The sequence below is a fragment of the Hipposideros armiger genome, unplaced genomic scaffold (assembly GCF_001890085.2).
Source record: "Hipposideros armiger isolate ML-2016 unplaced genomic scaffold, ASM189008v1 scaffold_141, whole genome shotgun sequence".
Taxonomy (NCBI): Eukaryota; Metazoa; Chordata; class Mammalia; order Chiroptera; family Hipposideridae; genus Hipposideros; species Hipposideros armiger.
The window spans coordinates 2415639-2434526 of NW_017731491.1; the positions used below are offsets into that span (position 1 = coordinate 2415639).

At 40.7% G+C, this 18888-nt stretch overlaps 1 protein-coding gene across 1 annotated transcript in view; it reads left to right on the forward strand.

Moving 5' to 3' along the window:
• Window positions 1-18888, forward strand: part of RPA1 (replication protein A1) — a 61485-nt gene that overhangs the window by 22528 nt on the left and 20069 nt on the right. The window contains exons 6-13 of the mRNA XM_019650551.1: window positions 9146-9241; window positions 11983-12115; window positions 13387-13489; window positions 14900-14968; window positions 15114-15306; window positions 15456-15595; window positions 15982-16130; window positions 18349-18478. Of these exons, the coding sequence (XP_019506096.1) occupies window positions 9146-9241; window positions 11983-12115; window positions 13387-13489; window positions 14900-14968; window positions 15114-15306; window positions 15456-15595; window positions 15982-16130; window positions 18349-18478 (1013 nt within the window). The remainder of the gene's footprint in view (window positions 1-9145; window positions 9242-11982; window positions 12116-13386; window positions 13490-14899; window positions 14969-15113; window positions 15307-15455; window positions 15596-15981; window positions 16131-18348; window positions 18479-18888) is intronic.

Consider the following 18888-nt stretch of genomic DNA (forward strand, 5'->3'; position numbering starts at 1 on the left):
AGTTGCCAATTAGAAGGAACTATTTTTAGAGATCAGTAGTTTTAATCATAAGAAATAAATGAAGGCAAATGAAGTGAAGTGACTTGCCTAGGGTCATACAGCAGATGAGTTGCTTCAAGAAATGAGACTCATTATTTCTGATTTCCAGTCATTATCCTTCTTTCCACTGGACCCAGGCAGTTAGAGATTAGCCTTCATATCAAAGTTCTTGCCTATTACGAAAATTGTATTTAAGTTAATAGATTGTGTGAGTGATCTGTTACGGGAATGTTATGTATTTACAGTCACGTGCCACTTAACGACAGGGATACATTCTGAGAAATGTGTTGTTAGGCGATTTTGTCATTGTGTGAACATCATAGAGGGCACTTAGAAACCTAGATAGTACCGCCTACTACATACCTAGGCTGTATGGTATAGCCTATTGCTCCTAGGCTACACGGCTATATAGCATGTCAGTGTACGAAACAACAGGAGATTAAATCAAGCTCAAGGGAAAATGAAAGAATCAAGAGATGAAGTAAACAAGATATATGGCTGCTGCCGGTATAACACGGCATACTATTTTACAGAAAAATTTTTTATAAGTAGAAAGAATATACTCAAAAATAACGATAAAAAGTATATTATAGTAAATACATAAACCAGTAACATAGTTGTTTATTATCATTATCAAGTATTATGTACATAATTGTATGTGCTATACTTTTATACGACTGACAACACAGTAGGTTTGTTTATACCAGCATCACCACCACACACTACGTAATGCGGTTCACTGTGACATTATGACGTCACTAGGCAACAGGCATTTTTTTCAGCTCCAGTATAATCTATGGGACCATTGCTGTATATGCAGACACTGAGCAAGACGTTGTGCAGCACAGGACTGTAATTGGAAGTCATCTGTTTCATAGTGTATTTGTCCATTAACACTTGTATAACTTTTAAAAACTGAAATATAATTAAGATAATCAGACACTTTTTAAAATAAGCATTAATTATTGATTAGATAATATAGTTACATATTTCAAAAGTCAAAACTTTTATAAAATTATATAAAATTATATATTTAGAGAAATCCTGCTCCTACCCCTGCCTCCTCCCACGCTGTTCCTACTCACTGCCGCTCCCTTTGCGTAACCAACTTTGGTCATTTCTTTTTATCCTTGTTTCTATATGCAAATATAATCAAGTCCGGATAGTCTATATTCTCATTCCATACTTCACTTTGCTTACTGTGTACAAAAAGCATACTATGTACACTATCTTGCCTCTTTTTTTTTTTTAAATTTTATTGGGGAATTGGGGGAGGGGAACAGACAAGTTGCTGTCCTTTTGTTCTTTAGTCTAGTTGTGGAGGACATCGCTTCACTGGCCCATGTTGGTATTATCATTGCGCTCTTCCTGGCTGAGGCAGTCGCTTGCCGGCCATTGGACGGCTGCTCACAGCGGCTCACGTTAGTTCACGCTAGCTGCCAGGCACTCATGGTAGCTCACGGGAGCCCACTGCAGCCTACGCTGTCACCGGCGACTCATGGCAGCCCAGCTCCAGGTTGAGCTGTTGTTCACCAGCTTAACTGTAGAGGGCACAGTGTCACTGGCCCTCGTGTGGGATCCGAACCCTGGCCCTGCTGCTCAGAGCTGGCATCCCAAGCCAATTCCTAACCAACACGCTACTCGGCCGACCCTATCTTGTCTCTTTTGTATTGAGCTTTTAAAAAAATTCTCAGCCTAGAGATATTCCCTGTATAAAAAGAGAGATCATCCTCCTTTTTTTTTTTTTAATGGTTATAGAGTGTTCTGTTATGTGACTGCTCCGTAATATAACCTTTACTGATGGACACTTGGGTGATTTCCATGCTATTAAAACACTACTGCAACCAAACAACTTTATACACATACAGGGGTATGGGCAGAGGGGGTTTGATTCCCAGAAGTGAGATTGCTGGATCTGTGGATAAATGCATCTGTGGTGGGTAGGTATGGTTGAATTCCCCTCCATAGGATGGTATAATTTTGCATTCCCATGAGCAAGGCCTGGTTTCTTCACAGCTGTGTGAACCTATATGAACATTAACAACATATTCCGAGTATGTTAATGTTCTGAATTTTTACCAACCTGATAGATGAAAAGTGGCATCTCCAGGCAGTTTTAAATTATATTCTGAGCGAGGTGAGCATCCCTTTAAATGTGTAAGGGCCTTTTCTCTGTGAGCTGTTGTGTTGTCCATTTGTCTTTTGGTTTGTCTGTCTTTTCTCAATTTCTAAGAGTTCTTTAAAAAGTGTTGGTGGGGGGGGGGAGGGTTAATCCTTTTTCTCTGATATGACTTAACAAAGTCTTTTTGACTTTGTGGTGTTTTTGCTATACAGCAGTGTTTTGGTTTTTATGAAGTTGAATTTTCCAATTATTTTTTTATGACTTCGGGGTTTTGAGCCATAGTTAGTTTAGAAAGGTCTTCCTCATTCTGAAGTTATTAAGGCATTCACCCATGTTTTATTCTAGTATTTGTGTGATTTTATTTTTCACATTTAAATCATCCAGGCTGCTTTGATCTTACTGTTGTACTTTGGGGCTTCAGTTTCACATAATTTGGAACTCGTGGGTTTTCCCTGTCCCCTAGTTTCACTAAACATGTAGTCTATATGCGGAATGTTTGTGTGTGCTGTGGATATTCTCTTTGTTGCTCTGCATAATTTTTAGGAGACTTGGGAAGATTTGGGACTAGGTTATCACCGTGCTTGTTCCAGAAATTAGAACCTTTTAGATTTTAATTTGTACCTACACAAAATAGTAGTAATTTGGTGCTTTAAATTAGAGAGGGAAAGCTGGAGCTTAGGTAAAATTCTAAAATATGAAATTGAAACATCACATTTATTTTGCAGTAGTGAAGTTTTATTAAAATGAGCACATTAGTTTCCTTATTCTCAGCTTTTAGGCAGGAGAGCTGCGGCAAAGCAATGCTTTGCATCTATGGAAATCTTTTGATGCCATCAAGGTAAGGGAGAGATGATTGTGCCTGACTTTATCACCTTTGACCAGATTCCTAACATTGTTTATGTTGTATTTAATTAAATGGTCCTTTGGACATTTTGTTTCAGGTGGTGAAAGTATTTGAGATAAAGAGGTAAAAGGGTTAAGAGGTAATTACCACCTGGGGTCAGACCACAGAACTATGGGAAATCCTTTGTCACACCACCCAGTTCCACTGGCTTTTCCCTTTCTTCAGGGTTTGTTAAAGTACAGTGCGGGGATGAGAGAAGATTTTGCTGTTCAGGGTTATTTGCTGTTGAATTTCATTGTAACTAGATCAATAACACATTGTTACTTGGACCATCATGGAAATAGTTTTGTTACATTGACTATTGCTTCCTAGGTATATATCACAGAAATGGTTTCTAATTGTCTATTGTGATATCAAGGAAACTGTTATTAGTGGGTAGAGAACTAAAGTTAAGATTCTATCCTCCCAGAACCTGTGACATATCAGGTGACCAGTAAAATTAATTTACTAAATCCAGCCCAGAAATAGGCAGAGGAATTCCAGAATGTGCACTGAAATTATCTTATGGGACTAGTACTACCTTAAGTAAAGATACTTAAAGAATTTTCAAAATGTGAGAAATAAAACTTACAATTCAGATTTCATACAATACTGGATTGGGTAATTTTAAATCTTCCATATTAACCACTATATATTTTTGTCAATATGTATATTAGTTCTGTGTACCTATGCTGTTTCTAACCATGATATTTTCTTAGACTTATATTTCTTACATGGTACTTAGTACTATTACTCATTATTGAATTTTTTTTCTGCCTGATTCTGTCCATTTTCTGCCAACAGGAAATTGTAACTATTCAATTGACTCTTCTTTATATTCTTTGTAGTTGTTGTTAAGAAAGCACTTGCCAGTAGAAACTGAGTTTTTGTCACTCTGTATTCCATCATCTGTTAGATAATTTTTATCTGCTGGTGGCTCACCTACCATTATAATGATGATAATAAAAAAGATAGGTGTGAGTGCAAGTAACTTGAGGAGCTAGAGTCTGCTTTAAAATATCCTATTTCCCACCTGGGTCAGAGCCAGTGATATTAAGCTAGCATAGAGCAAAAGGGTAAGAATTATGACCTTGATCCTTCTTACTGAAATTGTTTGATTTACAAATGGCACAAAACAGAAGAGTATCAGAAGTTGAGTCTCTGCATTTCTGCTTTGGGGTATAATTTTAAATTTAGGAAGATTTTTATTGAGCTATAGACTGATTTCTTTCAGGTCTGTGGTCAGCAGCTGTGTTGGGGTGTGTTAAATGGAAGAGCAATTGTTGCTATACAGAATGCACCAGGATTCTTGCCATCCACTTACTTTGAGACTGTCTCGTGTGTCTTATGCATGATTTGTAAATATGGTCCAAAGCAGGAGTTAAAGATTGCTCTGATAAATGGATTAGTAGCTTCCTAGCTACCAGATATGAGGGTTATTAGTTATTAAAACTTAGTTATTAAAACTTAGTTATTAAAACTAGTTATTATTAGTTATTAAAACTCTATAATTAGAGTTTTGGCTGCCAGAATTGGTGGCTTACAATTAAATATTAACTAGATGGTGAAGTGGATGGATCTAGTCAGACAATCCTGGGTTTAAGATGAGATCTTGCCTCTTCCTAGCTGTGACTTTGGACAAGTTACATGATCTCTTTAACCCAGTTTTCTCATCTGTTAAGTGGGTATAATAATACTATCTGTTGGGTTGTCGGAAAAGTCATGATGTATGTTTGCAATAGATGGCACTAGTCCATTTTTGGAAGTACTAGATCATTCGCATCTATGTTATTGCTATGTCATTTGACAGCTGACAGTTCTAGCTTTATTCTAAAAAAAAAAATTGAGCACTTTGGTTGAGTTTTGGAAATTTTACAAGTTGAAGATGGAAGACCAAACTGCATTTTTGCCATATTTTACTGTTTTACTTCCATAAAGGGAAGAACGCACGTCAAGCTTGTGAAAAGTTGCATAAAGTTTATAATGACAATGCTCTACAAGAACGTCAGTGCCAGTGATGGTTCACGAAATTCAGTGCTGGTGATTTTGATCTCAATGACACTCCTCAGTCAGGGAGGCCCACCGAGGTTGATAACAACAAAATAAAGGCATTGATCGAGTCAAACACACGTTACGTGACACAAGAGATTGCAGGAACATTGAACATCCATCATTCAAGTGTTCACGACCACTTGAAGAAACTGGGATACGTAAACAAGCTCGATATTTGGGTTCTGCATGAACTCAAAGAAGTTCATTTGACAGCGCGTATAAACATCTGCAATATGCTCATTAAACGTGAGGAAAACAATCATTTTTGAAGCGACTGATAACTGGTGATGAGAACTGGATTGTTGGGCCGACCGAGTGGCACGTTGGTTAACAGTTGGCTTGGGATGCCAGCTCTGAGCAGCAGGACCTCGGTTCGTATCCCAAATGAGGGCCAGTGACGCTGCACCCTCTATAGCTAAGATGGTGAACAGCAGCTCTACCTGGAGCTGGGCTGCCGTGAGCCGCTGGCAACAGCGTAGGCTACAGTGGGGCGGCCGGCAGCAGGCATGAGCTTTCGTGAGCTGCCGTGAGCAGCCGTCCAATGGCCGGCGAGCGACTATCTCACCCAGGAAGAGTGCAATGATAATACCAACATGGGCCAGTGAAGCAATGTCCTCGACAACTAGACTGAAGAACAAAAGGAGAGCAACTTATCTGTTCTCCTTCCCCAATTCCCCAGTGCTGTTACCCTCTCCCAATTACCCAATAAAATCTTTAAAAAAAAAAAAGAAGTGGATTGTTTACAACAATGTGGTGCACAAACAGTCTTGTCCCGACGTGATGATTCTCCTCAAACGACATCAAAAGCAGACATTCATCAGACGAGGGTTATGTTCTCAGTATGGTGGGATTTTAAAGGTGTAGTGTTTTTCGAGCTCCTACCAAGGAACCAAACAATTTGAATGTGTACTGTTGGCAATCGGACAGTTTGAAAGAATCCATCATCCAGAAACGTCCAGAGCTTGTTCACTGGAAAGGAGCTGTGTTCCATTGCAACAACACGAGACCACACACAAGTTTGATCACCCGTCAAAATTATAGGAGCTTGGATGGGATGTGTTGCCACACCCACCATATTCGCCTGACCTTGCGCCGTCAGAGTTCTACTTGTTTCGCTTTCTTCAAAACTCCTTGCGTGGGGCCAGAGTGGCGCGATGGTTAAGAACTGGCTTGGGACGCCAGAGGGCCCCGGGTCGGATCCCACATATGAGGGCCAGTGACACTGCCCTCTGCAGCCAAGATGCTGAACAAAAAGCTCAACCTGGAGCTGTGCTGCCGTGAGTTCGCCGGCGACGGCGTAGGCTGCAGCCCCTGTTGCAGTGGGTTGCCATGGGCTACCATGTGTAGCCAGCAGCCAGCATGAGCAGCCAGCAGCCGCAGTGAGTGGCCGTCCAGAAGCTGGCGACTGATCTGCCTAACCAATGAAGAGCGCAATGATGGTACCAACTTGGGCCAGTGAAGCAACGTCCTCCACAACTAGATTGAAGAACAAAACGACAGCAACTTGTCTGTTCCCCTTCCCCCAATTCCCCAATAAAAATCTTTAAAAAACAAAAAAAAAAAACAAAAAAACTCCTTGCGTGGTATAATGTTCAAATCAGATGAGGCTATAAACTAGCACCTTGTTCAGTTTTTCGCAAATAAAGACAAGTCCTTCTATGAACAAGGAATTATGAAGCTCACTGAAAGATGGCAAAAGGTTATTGAACAAAACAGGCTATATATCATTGATTGATCTTTGTTCTTTATATAAATAAATGACCTTTGAAAAACAGACAAAATACATCATGACTTTTCGGACAACCCAATATATCGTAGGGTTGAAGATTAAATGGAATAGTGCATTTAACTGTGTACCTGGTACACAGTAAGAGCTCAAAAATGGTAGCTAGTTCTAATATCTATTATAGGGCCTAATTGGAGTCTTGTTAAATATTGTACTTCATTGAATCTAAGATTTCAATGCTTATAAGACTCTACCATTACATTATATACTACTAAAAAGAAATTATAATACATTAATTTTAATTTGTATGTTAAAATGTCAAAAAGTGTTCATCTTAGAATAGGTAAACAGGCAAGTTACATTTTTTTAAATTGTGGTAAAATATACATAACAAAATTTGTAGCTTAACCTCTTTTAAGTATACAGTTTAGTGGCATTAAGGACGTTCACATCACCACTTGGAACTCTTCCATCATCCCAAACTGATACTCTGTACCCGTGAGACAATTACTCCCCATTTCCCACTTCCCCAACCCCTGGTAACCACTATTCTACTTTCTGTCTGTGTGAATTTCCTCCAGACACCTCATAAATGTTGATTACATTTTGATAGAAATTAAACATAAGGGGTCAGCATGATCCCTTGACCGTGTCCTGTTCAGTAAGATACTTGAAGAAGCAGACATGGTAATGAGGAAGAACTCCAGAGGTTGGATATGGAAGAGAGGAAGGAACTACAATGGAGTAGAGCAGGGGTCTGTATATTTATGGTACCGCCTTTGAAGGTTTAAATCTTTTTATTCTTTTGAATATATTTCATGAAGCATGTAAAAATAAGTTTTTTCTCCAGCCATTTAGCCCCTAATACTGTTTACTGAGCAACTCATCGTTTCCCTGCTGATTTTTTAAAAAAGGTTCATTGTAGAATTTCAGAATGTTCCTTCACAAGACACGTTATCAAAGACAAGCAGTTTTCCCATTCAATTTCGTGTGATACTTTATAAATTCAGAGATAGTGGAAAAGCTAAAAAGTAACCACAAAAATTCATTGTCAAGAATGTAGGTTCTTTTTCCTATGTAAATAAGGTCTCTCAATTTTTTCTCTCCATAGGAAGAACTAAAGAATAAACCAATTCTCTTTAACCTTTTTAATTTTACGCTAAATTAATTTTACTCTAATGGCACAGTTTACTCTCATTTAGTCGTACCAGTTAAGAGTGACACTGGCAGAAGGAAATGACATCGGTGTGTAATATGCCCATTTGAGTTAGGGTCTTGGAAAACCCAGCAGGAATAAACCCAGTGACTGGAGAAGGCAGAGACAGGGTGACAGGAGGGGAGCTTTTCCGGCAGTGCTCACCATTTTTATTCTGAGGGCCCTAGAGGAAATTTTTTTTGAGCTGGACTTGTGTGCTGCAACACTCTTGGTGAACAGCCCAGGCAGATTAGGTTGCCTTCTACTTGTAGTGCCAATTACAAAGGAAAAATCAAATTCTGTAAATCTGGCTTTCCCCCCCCCCCAATTAGGTGTATTTTTTTTATCTTAACATTTTTTAACTTAATAAACATTTGTAGAAAGAGTGAGGGGTAAATAAACACTCTCATGGTATGTATGGTATTTCTTATTTTCTGCTTGAGAGACACGTTCATTTCCCCTCTTTTCCTTTTAATCTTCCTGTTTCCTTGACACACCTGCTTCTGAACTCCATTCTCATCTCTTCCTGCTGTGACAGTTCACTAGCACTTCAGGGTACCTGAGGCTCTTTCAACTCTTACTTTCCACCAACCGTCAGTTGCAAAATAAGGCTGCTTTGTTTGGGAGGCAAGGGGTAGAATCCTTTCTGAATGTCTGCTTTCCTTTGAAGCAAGAGCACTTCAGAGACAATTGAACTGCTTTTAGGTTTTTCTTACCACCCAGCTTTTTCTTCTAATAGATCCTGCCGCGAACATACAGTTCTGTTGATGACATCGATTTGTTGCTATGGAAATAGTGATATTGTCACAGATTCAGCCCAGTGACTCTCCTTCAGGTTCATGCTGGAAAAATGGGCAAGGCTTTAGGGGAGAACCTCATTAAAACCGAAAGCTATCAATTATAAGCAGGTGAAAGGTAAATGAAGCCAACCTTTGATGTCATGAAGACAAAAGTAAACCCCTAGCAAATTCACTGCGTGCAGTTGCCTGCCCCAGCATGAATTCTGACCCTGGAGAGCCTTTGACAAAATAAAAAATTCATACTTTCTCCGAGTATTTCTTTACGTAAGTTTAACTCTTTTTAACCCAAGTTATTTGTACCAAAATGGTCTTTCTCTTTGATCCTCAGGACATGGGCAGCAGCAGCAGGTAGTTCCTTCTCCAGTCTCAGCAGCCAGTCCACCAACCAGCAAGCCCCAGCAACAGAATGGGAGCCCAGGAATGGGTAAGACTGCCACGTGGGGACTTGTGCTCATTATATGTGTCAGGCTTTTGAATAATGTTTGGAAATTTAATCTGGGACTAAAGGGAGTTTTCAAAATGCCATTCATGACAGTTGCTTCTTGCAAAGAATAATTCCAGTTCTTACTGCAAAGTGTGTGATTGAAAAAAATGATTAAAGATAGTCTTGTCAAGATACTTAATATGCCTTTTTTTTTTGTATCAGAATGATATACCGTTCTCTGTCAGTAGTTTTCTGGTGGTTTCTCATATCTTAGGTTTTCCACCCTCTTGACTTTGTGAATTTACATACCTTTTAAATTCTAGCCTTTTAACTAGGATCCGCTTATTAAATTTGGCTTGTCTCTTTCCACGTTTCCCGTTTTTGGACCCCCGCGGTTATTTGTCTAAGCTTGAAGACAGGGTCATTTATATTGGTCATAGGTTTGCTTCTCAGCCTCGTTGATGAGAAATGGTTTCTTCTTTTACCTTTCTCTGCAGCAGGTGCTGAGAGGCTGTAATGGATCATTTTGTTTCCTTTCTGGCCTTTGCTTTACGAACCACCATTGAAAATTATGATTTGTAGAATTTGGTTGGATTTATCTTTAGAGGTCCTTTTTTCTGTCACAGCTTTACATCCACCACTTCCTCTCCTCCACTCAACTATTGGTTGCTATTTTTCAATGCTAAGAATCTAAAATAAAAAAGCAAAGTTAAGGTGTCACTAATGTTTCTGTGAAACTTTTATTTTTTTATTTTATTTTTTAAAGATTTTTATTGGGGGGATGGGAACAGTGCTGGGGAATTGGGGGAAGGGGAACAGACAAGTTGCTGTTATTTTGTTCTTCAGTCTAGTTGTGGAGGACGTTGCTTCACTGGCCCAAGTTGGCACCATCATTGCGCTCTTCCCGGGCGAGGCAGATCAGTCGCTGGCTTCTGGACGGCCGCTCACTGCGGCTGCTGGCCGCTCACGCTGGCTGCTGGCTACACACGGTAGCCCATGGCAACCCACTGCAGCAGGGACTGCAGCCTACGCCGTTGCCAGCGACTCACGGCAGCCCAGCTCCTGGTTGAGCTGTTGTTCAGCATCTTAGCTGTAGAGGGCAGTGTCACTGGCCCTCATATGTGGGATCCGAACCGGGGTCCTCTGGCATCCCAAGCCAGCTCTTAATCATCGCGCCACTCGGCCAGCCCGAAACTTTTAATTCATACAACTTTTCCCCATCGGTATGTGATGCTTTTATCTACCTTGCAAAAGCTATCTACCTACCGTCTATCTATCTCCCTTTATAAGCGATCTATTCATACACAAGTCTTAAATTAGCTACTGTTGAAGGGAGGTGGTAGAACAGATTATCTAAAATGCTAAATAATCTAATACTTCCTTAGTCTGAAATACAAATAGTAGTGTTATTCCTCTCCCCCCTTCCACAGATTTATTTTCTCAGTTGTCTATCTTTGGCTTATATTAATATTTAACTGTAAAAATCAGTGAATGGGGCCAGCCGAGTGGTGCATTGGTTAAGAGCTGGCTTGGGACGCCAGAGGGCTCCGGTTTGGATCCCACATATGAGGGCCAGTGACACTGCCCTCTACATCTAAGATGCTGAACAACAGCTCAACCTGGAGCTGGGCTGCTGTGAGTCCCCAGCGACGGCGTGGGCAGCAGCCCCTGTGGCAGTGGGTTGCCATGGGCTACCATGTATAGCCAGCAGCCAGCGTGAGCGGCCAGCAGCTGCAGTGAGTGGCCATCCAGAAGCCGGCGACTGATCTGCCTCGCCCGTGAAGAGCGCAATGATGGTGCCAACTTGGGCCAGTGAAGCAACGTCCTCCACAACTAGACTGAAGAACAAAACGACAGCAACTTGTCTGTTCCCCTTCCCCCAATTCCCCAATAAAAAATCTAAAAAAAAAAAATTAGTGAATGTTCCCTAAACCCAAATCAGCTGGGTAGTGAAAGAAGGAATTCTAGACGTGTGTTGATGGGTAGCTACCTGATTTGGAGGTTGCAGCTTTATAGAAACAGTGCGCATACAGAGAAATTCATGAGCTTACAGGATTTAATTACTTATCCTTTCCAAGTGCAAGTCAGCTCCTGCAGCTTGGATAAAGGAAGCAGAAGGAATCCTGGTGGCCAACTACCTGCTTGTCTTGAACCAACAACTGATCCTTGCCCTTTGCTCTCAGCTAAACTCAATCCTGTGAACTTGATTCTGGACATTTCACTTGCATAGACCAGCTTAGGACTGGGAGTTTTCTGGGGATATTTTGAGGCGATATATTTGTGACAGGTATCCTTCACCTCAGATGGTTCTTACACTATGTCCCTTACTTACTAGCCTTTCCTTTTGCTTTTTTTCTTATGCACCTAGTGACTTGCCATCAGTTTTACCAATCGAGGAGGTTGATTTTCTTTCTCTGACCCATTACCTTGCCCATTGACGTAAGGGAAAAATTTAAGGAGGGAGAACCTTCAAAAGAGCAGTGTCTGGGTTCATTACCATTATTTTCTTGACCTCAGGGCTTAAGTCAGCAACTATCTAGTGAACTTCTCAGTGCCCAGCCTTCATCCTAGATCGCTTTTCTATTTGACCTCCATGTCTCTTGATTACTGAAAAGGAAAAACTTCGCCTCTCATTTTGTATGATTTCACCAGTGATACCTCAGTAATGGAGTGTTATCACAAAAACGTAACTATAAAATATAAATAGAGTAATGATTGTCCTTTGTATTTTTTTTTTCAAGGTTCCACTGCATCTAAGGATTATGGTGCCGCAAAGATATTTGGAAAAGCTGGAGGAACAGGCTTAGTGAACAGCTCTGGGGGAACACAAGCCAAAGTGGTACCGATTGCTAGTCTCACCCCTTACCAATCCAAGTGAGTTATTCCATAGAATAAGTTTAGAATGTACTTACAAAATAGTGTAAAAGGATAGCTATTATGGGCGCTAGACTTATTTATGTGTGAACTGTTAACCACACAGAAAATAAGCATTCTCTCTTTTTTTTTTTCCTGAGGGGGGAGGAGCGTACAAATTGTGGCAACCTTGAACTCTCATCAGAAAAGAATGGCCAAAAAGAGCAATCTGCCATAGCGTGTGGAGTTTCATTCATTTTAAAATTTAAAATATTTAATGCTTAAAGAATCAGCTGGTAGTCCTATGAGTAAAACTAAATATTCCAATTCAGAAAGCATTTATTTTACCTTCTCATCATATAAATAGGTGACTTTTAGTCTAAAAAAAATGTTGCTCTTATTTAGTTGGCTTAAAGAATCTATACTGTTTGTAGTAACCACATTAATATACCCTGAATAGATATTTCTTGTATATGACTTTTTTCTGTTAAAACTTAATTTTAGCAGGGGGGCGGTGGATTGGGGGAGGGGAGTTGTCACTTTGTGAGGGGTGAAAGGTATAACTATTGTTTTGTACACCTGAAACTAATTTAAAAAAAAGTTAATTTTAGCAGTTGCAAATTAGTAAGTTCTCTTTTCAGAAATGAGATCTGTTTTTATCCATCAGTTCTTTGCAGTGTAGGGAAGATATGCCCCCTGTGAAACTATAAGGAAGGTAACTGATGTACCTACCCATGGCCTGCGTTCAAGAATGGATGTTGGATCTTGTCCTCATTTTTTAGTGGCTTCTGTCTGAGGTCATACTGCTTGAGTGTGTTTTTCTTTAGGGGTTTACCAACACCATGTTCCATAACGCCTTATTTCTATCCACTGTATATTAGAAACAAGACAGGAGTTTGACACCAGTTATATCAGTTCCCATAATGAAAATAGTGGCAAAATATAATTGCTGGTATTACTGCATTTTCTAGTTTTGAAACTGTCATTAAGGGGATATTGTTGCCTTGGTGATGCTTTTTGGAGAAGGGAGAGAGTTTATAAATTTACTTATTTGACAGGAGAATGAGTTAGTGTTAAATCACCTTGTATGTTTTACAATTTGGTTATTCCATAAACTGTCAAACCTGTATGTCATCTTGGGGGTTTAATTAGGCAGATTAAAATATAGCTTACCTTGTAGAAAAATGGAGTGTGCAGAAGATAAGAAAGGCTATATAGGAACATATTATGCAACCTTTCAGATCTTTCCCAAGTAAGACTCTGAACACTAATATAATCCGTTCGGTTTTCAGGTGGACTATTTGTGCTCGTGTTACCAACAAAAGTCAGATCCGTACCTGGAGCAACTCCCGAGGGGAAGGGAAGCTGTTCTCTCTCGAACTAGTGGATGAAAGTGTAAGTATTTGTCAAGTGGGCAATAGGAGTAGTAGCTGAGGAACACAGGCCCTGTGCAGGCCCATGAGGTGAAAAACAATAGCAGGCCAACAAGAAACATGATGGTTGCTGTTGTTTTTCCTCTGTTGCGGTCTTTTGTTGGGTTAAAGGTCATAAATAAAATCCTTGACCTTCAACGACAGCATTTGCTGCAGTGGAAATTAGTTTTCTAAATGTGTAAGCAGCCTCATGGGCAGGAGAAACCAGAGGTGCTCTGTCTGAGTTGCTGCCAGGCGTAGTTGAAGCCGCAGGAGGTAATGTCTGCTTATGAGCGAAGTGGAGCTCGGGTCCCCAGCGGGAGGCACGAGGCAGCTACCTGGATGAGTGAATGGTTTTGTGGGAGATGAATTCTGACTGTGCACACTCTCTACGTGCTTTACATAAGCCAAACCAAACCATGATGAGGAGACAAAAAACCCAAGCTGTGGAATCTCCACAGTCTTGTTAGCTGTTTCTCTTCTGCCCATTAGTTTTGTTTATAATTCTTAACATGTACTTCAAGCATTGTTTTCAAACTGCCACATATTTCCTATTTGTTCAAAGCTCTAAGAGGGCAGACAAAATTGGGTTGGTTTTTGAAAGATGGAATGACACCCCAAATGTATCGACTGTGTAATACTTGACTCACTATCAGAACTTAATTTTTTATTTTAACCAAATTATTGGCCTATTCTGTCAGTTGGCCAAAGTTTCAGTCATTTACTTAAATTTCTTACCCATCTGTAGCATTTTGACTGATGAAAAGTAAACGTGAAAATCAAATCACAAACAACTTGAAAACATGACTTGTAACATTTTTGGCAGTGACTCAGGAATATGAAGTAATTCTTCACTTAGTGCAAATGCGAGGGAAGCTGGTGAATCATGGTTCAGCATACTTCCCGTGGGCTTTAGTCGTGTCACTCAGTGTTCAAAGCTGTTTTATTTTTGTTGTCAGAGTATTAACCTAAACTCACTTTTGGGTTTGTTGGGGGGTTTTTTTTTTTTGGTTTTTTTTTTCAGGTTCTAACTTGAGGTTGATAAAGCGCGATACCAGGATCAGCTAATTAAACTTAAGTTGTTTCATAAGATTAAAATGTAACTATAAAACGTATGTTTCTGGGTGGCCGGGTGGCTCAGTTGGTTAGAGCACATGCTCTGAACAAGGTTGCCAATTCGATCCCCGCCACTTTGAGCTGCGCCTTCCTTAAAAATTAAAATAAAATAAAACGTATGTTTCTGGGGTGTCTGCAGCCCTCTCACTGATCTCATTTGTGCTTGTGCTACTGTTTTAAATACGTCATTTAACACTTTAAAAATAAAAAGTGTCCTGTTTTTCACTGGCAAAACTTAATGAACACAATTCTAACCTGCTCTTGCATGCTTCCACAGGGCGAAATCAGAGCTACTGCTTTCAATGAGCAAGTGGACAAGTTCTTTCCTCTGATCGATGTAAACAAGGTATGGATGTGTCAAGTCTAGAACTGAAACGGCTGAGCAGTGCGGGGGAGTGAGGATGAGGGGACTCTTGTCCGTTGGAGAGCTGTGTGGTGGTATAGGGTTTTTATGTCCAGTTTGATGTTCTGTGGCTTGGTCTCTTTTGCAGGTCTATTATTTCTCTAAAGGCACTCTGAAGATTGCTAACAAACAATTCTCGGCTGTTAAAAACGACTATGAGATGACCTTCAATAATGAGACTAATGTCATGCCCTGTGAGGATGATCATCATGTACCTACCGTTAAGTTTGATTTTACAGGGATTGGCGACCTAGAGAGCAAATCTAAGGACTCGCTTGTAGGTAAGTCTGTGTCTGAGAGCAAAGGGAGTGCTGATTATCAGTGTTGTATGTAACACACAGGGGAGGCATAAGACATAACCTGCCTGCTGGTCATGCTGTAATGACAGCCTTGACCGTCTCACGCTGAAACATTGTTGCCTGTGTTTTAGACATAATTGGGGTCTGCAAGAGCTGTGAAGAAGCCACTAAAATCACGGTGAAGTCTAACAACAGAGAAGTTTCTAAGAGAAATATCTATTTGATGGACATGTCAGGGAAAGTGGTGTCCGCTACTCTGTGGGGAGAAGACGTAAGTACTTGGATTGAGCAGCCAGAGCACATGCAGAAAGGGGTGACTTGTCCCGGGAGTTGTGGAATTTTGCCCCTGTAGACCTGTCCTAATGAAGGGTTGCACTGTCTGGGGAATATTCAAAAACCTTCATTTGATTTACGTCTGTGAGATGTGTTACAATTTAAGTGTTACATAGTGAAATGCTGTTTCTTCTAACTCTGCATTAGTTTTGATGTATCTCTGAGCAGATTCTTGCTTGTGAGGTTATCTTGTATAGCTTTCATGTACCATTTATTGCATTTACTCTGCTATTGACTGTTTTTCCTTGTTTTCTGTAAAAATGCTCTGTGTGTTCTTCCTGCCAGTGACACTTGTTTGTATTTGGTATTTTTGTTGTTATGCAGGCTGATAAATTTGATGGTTCTAGACAACCCGTGATGGCTATCAAAGGAGCCCGAGTTTCTGATTTTGGTGGCCGGAGCCTCTCTGTCCTGTCTTCTAGCACAGTCATTGTGAATCCTGACATCCCAGAGGCCTATAAGCTTCGCGGATGGTAGGTGTTATGAGGCTAAACAAAGGGGCTATTTAAGCCTAGGCTTTGAGAAGAGCTGGTTCTATTGGTTCTTACAATCAGTATGTGAGCTGTCTGCCAAGCAGAGGGCTTCGTACTGAAAGGAGCAGTTTCTATATTTTTCGGCGGCATTATGCCTTCTGAGAGGATCGCTTTAAAGCCCTTAAACTGACAAACCTGTAATCCCAGACAAACCTGGAGAGTCGGAGGAGGAGGCAATTAGAATGGAAGTGCTGCATGCCAACCTCAATCCCGCCAAAGCAGGATGAGGCCACGCTTTAGCTGCTGTGTGCCCAAGGCATCCCTCTTTCCCAGGTTTAAAGCTGTGGGTTACCATGCTGTTGGGGAGAGAAAGTGCTTTCTTGTTCTGTCCAGTCTCTGGTGCCGATTACATCTCCTAGCGTGTATTCACTGGACTCTGATAAAGTACAGTGAGAACAATGGGCTTTTGTTGCCATTTTATTGTTATTCCCAAAGCACTCGGGCTGAGGAGAGCCTATTAAAATCTCCTCGCTATATCTATCTTTTTAGGGTGTTAAAACTCTGCCTCAAAAGAGCACTTCAAACCGAAAGAATTGATGTGGTCAGAGGGAACATTTTAGCTTGAGCTTAAATAATTTGTATAGCTGTAGTCATGGGGCGGGGGGTTGGTTTCCAGCTATGCCTTTAGGGTTTAAGTTGACTAAAGAATTAGCTCATATTATATACTCCCCACTTTTGTTTTGAGTCTCATGTGAACTAGTACCACCAGTATTTGAATAGTTTCATGAGACATCTACTGGAGTGTTCGTGTCACATAAACCAGCCTCATGAGTGTGGTCCACATGTATCTATATTTGACTCTTCTAGTAGCGGGCATTGCATTGCAAGGCAGGGGGCCCGTGAGCAGTCCAGCCAGAAATTCCACAGCTTTGGGTCTTTATTGCTTGGTTTTCTTTCAGGCTCTGGAGCTTGACCCCAGGTTAATTGCATGCCCACATTAAGGTCTTCATATTTCCCATGTCAATAACCGTGAATCCCGGTCAACATAAAAAAGACATGGCTGCCTCCAAAGTAAAGTAACTGGGCATTGATCAAAGAGCGGTTCAGTGCACACACCTCACCTAGGCCAGGATTGGAGATGTTTAGATCTTGGATATAACAATGTGGACTTTTTATTGTACGAAGGGCTGCCTCTCTCCTTGCTCTGTTGACTCCTGATGAGCTGTCTTTGTTGGCAAATGTCTCCTTGGAGTTTTTGAAACCGTAAACTTGTGTAGCAAGTAGTGGCGAAACAGATTTATAGACCTTGCTGTGCCTCTGTGACGGATTTAGCCGCTTGCCTGACAGAATGAGAAGGCAATTGTCTGCAGCTTAGGGCAGCGTCCATTCCATTAGATGGTTTCTTTTTAAGGAGCCTGATCTGTATGTGGTTAGCTTTTAGTTATCCTCCTTTTGGATGACATTGGCATGTTTTTAATCTCAGACCCATTCTTCCCTGCCACAAATGTGCTTCTGAGCCATTTGCTCCCTGGTCCCCTTTCCTTCATGTTGGCTGATATGCGATGGAAGTATAATCAATTTTAATAACAATTTAGTACAAATGAAATTTAGTATTGGTATAAAATACTCACTAAGAAGGTAAATCTACAAGAAAAATCTCACTAAGAAAGCAAATATACAAGAAAATAGATAATGCCTTCTAATAAATTACTTTGGGTTATATAAGCTTTCGGGCTCTATATTAGGCTTTAAAAGATCTTTCACCATGGGAACATTTTTTGGGTTTTTTGGTCATTTCCTATACTGATACATTTCAATGGTGATAAAAAGGCAACTGCTGACGGAATGTGAGCATCAGTAGCCCAAAGAATATACCAGAGCTCTACATTAATGCTTTTTTGTTGTTGACTTTCCAGGTTACTGTTTTTAGGCCTTGGAGCCTGTGACCCTCCGGCCAGTGTTGGTATGCAAGGCTAATTTAAGAAAAGGTTCTGTGGTACTGTCTTTCTTGACCACTGGGGGGCATCAAAGCAATTGAGATAAAAAGGGGTCATTCCGTGTTTCTTCAGTAGGGTTACGGTACAATGAAGACGCTCACTGCAGCCCACGTGACCTAGGAAAGTTGGGTGGCTGTGGATAGCCTGTGTCTGGCATAAAGAAGTAAGCAGTGTATTCAGTGCGTATGTAAAGTGCCCACCATCCTTTGTTTATTTCTCAGGTTTGACTCAGAAGGACAAACCTTAGATGCTGTTTCCATCTCAGACCTGAAGAGTGGACTATCAGGGGGCAACACCAACTGGAAAACTTTGTATGAGGTGAAATCGGAGAACCTGGGCCAAGGTGACAAGGTAGCTTACGTTCCTCTAACTTTCTTCACAAAAGCACGTAATGTGTCCAAAAGGCTGCATTTTCAAACTTGATTTCTGGTACGAGCTGTCAGACATGAATTCAAAGCTATGATTCTTGACTGGGGCTCTGACCAGAGCATGATGTGATGGTTGGGAATTCCTACCACGATGAGGAGCCATGCTTCCTAATAGGAGTATGTTGTATCGCTCAGGTACGTGGAGGCCGAAAAATGTTCAGAACTCTTGACTTAGAGAGTTGTTTAGTTCTTAAAGGGGTCTTAACAAAGTGATCATAACCAAGCTCTGTATGATAATATAAACTGCCTTCGGGTCCATACCGTATTTGCCGGCGTATAAGACGATTTTTTGGCCCTGAAAAATATGCCTCCAAGTGGGGGGTCGTCTTATAC